Source organism: Vespa crabro, chromosome 11, assembly GCF_910589235.1.
Source record: "Vespa crabro chromosome 11, iyVesCrab1.2, whole genome shotgun sequence".
Classification (NCBI taxonomy): domain Eukaryota; kingdom Metazoa; phylum Arthropoda; class Insecta; order Hymenoptera; family Vespidae; genus Vespa; species Vespa crabro.
In genome coordinates this window covers 850001-857132 of record NC_060965.1, presented here as the reverse complement: position 1 = coordinate 857132, position 7132 = coordinate 850001, and the positions used below count along the sequence as shown (strand labels likewise).

Sequence of the window (7132 nt, the reverse complement as noted above, 5' to 3'; positions counted from 1 at the left end):
TTAATCGTCGATATAATTTCAATACACATACCTTGTCAACTAAAATTTAATTTTTATCGTTTTAGATATTTTTTCCTTGAAAATTTACATTTATTGTCTATAATTTTTACTTGTACCGCCATGATGCACCGTATAAAATTTTATTTTTCTCAGACGTAAAACAAACGTGGATTGACACGAAGGAAATACTCGAACGGGTTACATAATATATATATATATATATATATATATATATATATATATATGTGTGTGTGTGTGTATATGTATATATATGGAATAACGAGAGAAAAGAAGAGGAGGTTGAAAAAAGGAGGCAAAAACCAGGAAGAGGAGCATCTCAGAAAGCTGAGGAAAAGTGATGATGGTGGTGGTGGTGCTGTTGGTGGATGAGGGGAGGGAACGGGATAGGGGGTGGAATACCGACGATAATAAATATGCCCGGACCCGGCGGCCATAAATCCAACGTAATTGAATTTTCAACATCTATAACTAGCCGTCGCTCGGTGCGACCTCGGCAAACGGGATGTATCTTGAACGAAGCCAGACGATTTCTTCTTCTTCTTCTTCTTCTCGTTGCACCTCTCGAAGAAGGCGCGGCCGTCTTTTCGGTAGTCCCCGACTTTATTTTCTTCATACCTTTTTCCTTTCCTTCTACTTTTCCTGGCAGGACAATCGATCCTTCGATGTTCGCAACTCGGCTCTATTTTTAATTCGGTCCGCGAGTTCGTTGGCTCGCCCCCCCCTCTCTTTCTCTCTCTCTCTCTCTCTCTAGTTTCATATCTTTTAGCTTCCCTCTTACTTTCTTTTTTTTTTCCTTCTTCTTCGTCTTCTTCCTCTTCTTCCCTTGACTCCAAAAAATCGAAGAGTTCCTTTGACGCGAACATCTAATCAAGGATTTCCTCGACTCCGAGTTCCCCTTCTCGTACCAAACCAAAACCTTCACCCATCTCTTCTTCTTCAGACTCTTTTCTTCTCTTTCTCTCTTCACGTCGCGACATTAGCTCTCTTTCTCCCCTCCACCCTCACCCTCCCCCGTCTCTCTCTCCTTCTCTTTCTCTTTCATTCCTATCTGTTCTTTCTACTATTCTTTCTTTCACGCCATGCCATGCCATGCCAACTATGGACCCAACGCAGAAAACTTTGATTGTACGTAAGCTGAATACCCATCCCTTTAAAAGAAAAAAGGACAAGTACGAGGTATATCATTCGAGTCTATCGTCGTACTTTCTCTCTCTCTCTCTCTCTCTCTCTCTCTCTCTCTCTCTCCCTGTCTCTTTCTTTTCCTCGATCCTTTTGGTCCTCTCGATCCTCTCGACAAGTACGATGAGATTCGGAACTGATTGGAACTCCCATCTTTCAATGGTTTAACCATTCAAAAAACCTTCCATAAATTTCTATCTGAATATCCCTTATATTATCAATGATTATATCATAAATAGGGAATTATTTGTCTCTCTTAACTTTCTAATGAACGTTGATACAAATCCTTCCTTATCTTTCGTATTTCTCTTTCGAACATCGTCGTTACTTCGAAAGAAAAAAAGAGGAAGTTATATTTTTCTTGTATTTAGGAAAAAAGTTCTATGCTACTCTTTGCTACGTTTGGCCGCTTTTTAAAACTTTCCTTTTTTGTTTTTTTTTTTTTCCTTTATTTCAACAGTTATATATACTTCGAGCGACTGAGTAACTCTCTTGTATATGTATTCATGAAGCAATGTTTCTTGCTTGGGGGGAAAGTTGGACGGTAAGTTTGCCTCCTGTCTCACGTTATTCATTACTTTCGCTCCGTCGACTTCTCGTCTTCAGAACAATTTCTGAAGAATGATACGAAACGGAAGATTAGTATAAACGCAAATGTAATCCGAAGCGAACGGAGTAATGGATGATGAGATCGATGAGAGGATAGGGACGGTAGGATCAAGCGTAACTTTTTATTCCCTTATGTCTGTTCTATTTGAAAAGTATGTACGATTCAATTCGGCTAATTGTTAAGAATTCCCTGCTTGAAATTTATCCAGTAATACATATATATCTATCTATCTACAGATTTGAATATATACATATATGAATGATACGGCCGTCTACTCTATTACAAATGGCGTAATCGATCTTTATATCGTTAATTTATTACTCGTAAGAGCTTAATTAACGTTATGGTCAATTCACATTTCATTCGGCTCGCTATCGAATTATATCAATTGGTCTCCCCTATTTAATAGAACGATTACATTAAAGATTACTTGATTTATTTATTTTAGGGATATTCCTTCCATTTATACATGTACATATATATACATGTGCAAATATATATATATATATATATATATATATATATATATATATATATATATATATTTGGATAATGTCGCACGCTATCAATTCGTATAAATCTGTTCCGTTATAATTAAATGCGTTAACAGGTATTCGATCAAATGAAATCCATTTAAAATTATTTCGAAAGATTAAATCTATTTAGGATATATTGAGATAGATATTATAGTCTTTTCTGTCATTTTGTTCTTTTTTTTTTCCTCCCCTTTCTTTCTTTCTTTTTTTTTCTTTCTTTCTTTTTCTTTCTAAGTTCGATACGTTTAGTTCACGTCGTACAGCGAAACTTTTTTAAAAGGATAATCGAACGCGCATTAGATCAATGTCTTTCAATCTTAATCTTATGCATTGGATGAAGTATCGAGGGATCTTCACAGACAGCAACTACCAGGTAGTGAAGGGACTAGGGTAATCGATATTAATTTACGATGTACGTGCATGTGTATATTTTGTAATACAACGGAAACAATGTCAAGATAATTGGCCGCTTTTCATTGAAACGTTGTAAAATTTCCACAATCTCGAAATTCTTTTATTAATTATTTCTCGCAACGATAAAACGATTCTTTATTATAATAGTTATAAATCATGAGTTTGTTTTTCTTTTTTTTTTTTTTTTTTTTTTTCCATCGAAACTTTCATCCCCAAATATAATTCTTGGGGTTTTTATTTTCGTTCGATTGTGTATTGACCGTAGGATTTTTCTCCTCGTTTTAACAAATTATTAACGTTTGATCTAATGAATAATCGATAACGTTAACGGTATAACATGTTTTTCCTGTAACTTTGTTGTTTTTTCTAAAACGATGATCGCATAACGAACGGCCGCCATCTCTGACAAGAGTCAGAAATTTCAACGAGCTCGAAACTTGTCGATAGTCGGTATAATCCCAGAAATATTGATTAACGGAGGATAAAGTGGACTTCGTAACTTTCTCATACACGATAAGGAAGAAGACGTCAAATTTTAAAAGAAGATGAAACAAAAATAATATTTCCATTTGATGCTTGCTTTATTCAAATTTATATAAGAAACCACAGATTAGCGTGTATGTGCCACGTTCTACTGTATAATGATAATAATAATAATAATAATAATAATAATAATAACGACAATTTTTATACAGAATATTTTGGTAATAGTTTCTATTTATAATATATTGACAAATAAAAGAAATCGTAGACGAGATGAAAGATCGATATCGGATCGGTGGTGGATTGACGATTCGATACGATCGATCATCCATGCCGTCGTTTTCTCATTTTCCATAAAGTACATAAAACATTTAGAATTATGCTTCGTCTGCCTTAATTTTTTCAGTCTGCGCTGAAACATTGTCTGCAACTGGTTCGGGTTCTCGTATTCCCATCCACTTGCACCGCTTTTGTAATTCCTGACGATACCTTTACGATCGAAAAATATTATATTTAATCATATAATTGATATCTAACGATTTTGAATATGATGATAGATAAATTACCTTGGATGATTGATGGCATAAATCCATGGATCTATGCACGAAACCGATTTTGCGAAAACTGCTGGTAACATACCTACGTGAGGTGTCAACAAGTCGCTAGAATAATAATTTTTAATGATTAAAATGTAATATTTCGAATTTATATAACATCGATAAAGTTTAACAGATTCGTATGTATTTTCATACCTATTACCAAAAGCACCGACAACAGCGACAACAGCATAAGGCGTCCACGCGCAGAGAAATAGGAAGAAAATAGTGAACGCTACCTTAGCGATTCTAACTTCGACGCTACGTTCTTTATCCTGATTTGAAACTAAAGATTTTACGTTCATTTTTTTTGCCTGATCGCGAAGCATCTTCTCGTGTTGTCTAATCGATCTAATCAATTGCGAGTAAAAATAAACTATGAGGGTCAATGGTAAAAGATAAGACCAAAGGAAGATCGAAGCTACGAAAACCCTCGTGTCCGAGTTATCCGTTAGAAAATCGAAACTGCATGTAGTTAGGTATCCCTCTGAAATATCATTGAATTATGATATTATCGAGTTTGGATTATAATATCTATGATTGATAGAATCGTTAAATGAGTATCTAATTATCGTTTTACCTGGTACATATTTTCCCCACACCTCTATAAGAGGTAAAACTGAAAATGGTAAAGCCCAGAACCAAGTAAATGCAACGATCAATCCAGCTTGCGATCCGTTTAGTCTACCATCGATCGGACACGATATCGTTCTATCAGAACATAACAAAAATTTCTTTTAATTATTATCCGACAATTTTTTTTAAGTCTCGCATAACTATATACAAAATGCACCGACTAAATAACATTGTATCTAATGTTGGTTAGGTAGAAAATATTAGATACCTGTAACGATCGTAGGCAATGGCAACATTGGAGATTGCCTGCCCGATACCAGAAATACTGCCCAAAAATGCAAATATAGCACAACCAATCTCCCAACCCCAAATGCGTTGTATAAAGCTATTTATTATGAAATGTGGAATTTCTAACGCCATCGTTAGATCGAATATAGCCAAATTGACGATAAACATGTTCGAGGGTGTCCTAAGAGCTTTTGATCTGTAACAAATTTCAATCACATTTCTTTATTATTTCTTTGATTTTTATTCCATCGGATGGAATCTTCGATATATATTTTTTCTTTTTAATATTTTTATTTCAACCATACTCGTGTTACTTCATCAAAACTTTTCAATGGATTCGGTAATCAAACGTTGTGAACGGACGAGCTGCTGCAAGCGTCGCAAAGATGGCGTTAAGTCGAACATCGCATTGGATTCATTCGACGAAAGAAAGAAAGAAAGAAAGAAAGAAAAAAAAAGGAAGAAACCCAAAAAAACAAAACAAAAAATAAAAAAAAAACAAAAGATCATATATATATATATATATATATATATATATATATATATATATGAGTAATAGTTAATAATAATTCAGAGTTTACGATCGACATACGTGGTAAATATCCATACGACGCATCCATTTCCAACGACGGACATGACAAACAGCATAAAATAAATAAGCGAGAGACCAATGTGCCAGTATTTTCCAGGTGCGAGGTAGCCCCTCCAATGAACGTGTACGAGTCCCATGTGTTCCGGTGGTACGTTCCATCCCAAAAACCTTTCTTGCATTTGTTGAACCTCTCTAATTTAACAAGAAAATATTAAATCATCGAAATTGGAAGGAAAACGTCTTTATCGCGATAAGAAAGTTCGATAAGTACCAGGTCGTTATTAAAGTTAGGTGGACGCAAATTTTATACTCCTTTTCCTTTTTGACATCTCCGAGCTTTCATCGATCTTCTTTCATCGACTACTATTATTACCTTCGTAAAAGGTTGTTAATGAAAGGAAGAAGAACCGAAGTAACGTATTTGAATTAGACTAATATTATCGAAAAATTTGCTATCATTAACTTATTATAATAATTTCCTCGTCGATTATTCATCTATTATTATTAGTCGTATTAATTTATTTTCGATATTTCTAATCTATTTTCACTTCCACGCGATCATTATCCTCGTGTCATAGTCTTACAATAGTGAATCAAGAGAAAGAGAGAAAGATAAATAGAAAGAGAGAGAGAGAGAGAAAGGGAAAAAGAGATTCGTGTACGCACGAAAGCTCCCTCTACTTCGTCGGATTATTTCTCTCCTTTCATCTTTGGAACAATGTCGAATGATTATGAAGGAAAAAGAAAGAAATAAAAAAGGAAAAAAAGAAGAAGTTTTACCTACCCCATTCCACCTACAAAAGGCTGAGGGCCGTTCTCGAAGGTATAGTTTTGCAGCAGCATCCTTCTTCAAGGCTGTGTCGTCGGTTGGTAGACTGACGAATCGTTAAAATGGATCTTCCGAGATAAACGAGATGTCTGAACGAAGAAGAGTTTTAGTGGTCGTCTTGACTCGTCCTATCCACGTCCAAAAGATTTCAACCCTTAGGACCTTGAATAGATATCTGTCTTAGAGAATGAAGAAACCAACTGTGAGATTTTAACGAACGATTTTTTTCTCTTCCACTTAAGTTAAAAAATTACTATTTCGATTTTTTTTTTTCTTTTCTTCTCCTTTTTTGTATCCTCTCCTACGGTCAACAAAAAAAAAAAAAGAAAGAAAGAAAACAAGAGGGAGAAAAAACCGAACATTTCGTAGGGTCGTATTTGTTTTGCTTACGTCAAGTTAAGATGTAAAATAAACTTCTACTTTATTTCTACGTCCGTTTGAATCTGAATTGAAGTGAGACGCGGTGCGATAAGTTGACAGCACGTTCCGCAACTCACTTGACCCGTACCAAAGTTAGTGAGCTCTTTTATATCAAACCGATCGAATGATGATCAATGAGCTGTCGTGCCGTTTGATATCTTAATTCGATTTACGAATCTAAGAAACCTTTTTCCATCCTCGAGTTCGTGCAGTCACGCGAACTTGACTCTAGTACTCCCACCTTGTTCCCCTATGAGAAGATACGTCCTTTCGTGATGTTCTTTTAATCCTCTGTCAAGGTGATCGAAATCGAATCTTCTTATTTTTATAATTCACACGTACGTACGTATGTATGTACGTTCAATAAAAAATACGACGGAATTTGTTCGGTCGAAACGATTCATTTTATTTTATATATCGAGAAAGACAAATGATAAGTATTATCGAAGATAATAAGAAAGAACAAAAAAAAAAAAAAGAATACGTATTGTTTCTATTTATCGTAAGAATATGATCGATTCTGAAAGCATATCATTCTGTAGAGATCTTAGGATAATCCAGCATCATCTTTGAACAAGTTCGATATGA

The 7132-nt window shown here is 34.9% G+C and overlaps 1 protein-coding gene across 2 annotated transcripts; it reads right to left on the bottom strand.

Moving 5' to 3' along the window:
• Nucleotides 1-3322: 3322 nt before the first annotated feature.
• LOC124427975 (opsin, blue-sensitive) lies at nt 3323-6639 on the bottom strand. 2 transcript variants are annotated; one of them, XM_046971475.1, is made up of 8 exons: nt 6515-6639; nt 6080-6299; nt 5296-5487; nt 4684-4899; nt 4420-4550; nt 3996-4326; nt 3810-3905; nt 3323-3732 (listed from the first exon to the last, which is right to left on the bottom strand). In XM_046971475.1, the coding sequence occupies exons 2-8, from the start codon at nt 6136-6138 to the stop codon at nt 3621-3623; spliced, it is 1137 nt and encodes a 378-aa protein (XP_046827431.1). In that variant the 5' UTR covers nt 6139-6299; nt 6515-6639; the 3' UTR covers nt 3323-3620. The 2 variants fall into 2 exon arrangements, with proteins under 2 accessions (XP_046827431.1, XP_046827432.1); XM_046971476.1 differs by having other exon boundaries at nt 6080-6286; nt 6515-6629.
• Between the last annotated feature and the right edge of the window lie 493 nt (nt 6640-7132).

Excerpts from the sequence above, each read along its gene's own strand:
- LOC124427975 (XM_046971475.1), bottom strand. The coding sequence starts at position 6,138 with ATGCTGCTGCAAAACTATACCTTCGAGAACGGCCCTCAGCCTTTTGTA. Across the intron at positions 5,488-6,079 it reads CCTTTTGTAGGTGGAATGGG|AGAGGTTCAACAAATGCAAG; the intron begins GTAGGTAAAACT and ends TTGTTAAATTAG. Across the intron at positions 3,733-3,809 it reads TATGCCATCAATCATCCAAG|GTATCGTCAGGAATTACAAA; the intron begins GTAATTTATCTA and ends TCGATCGTAAAG.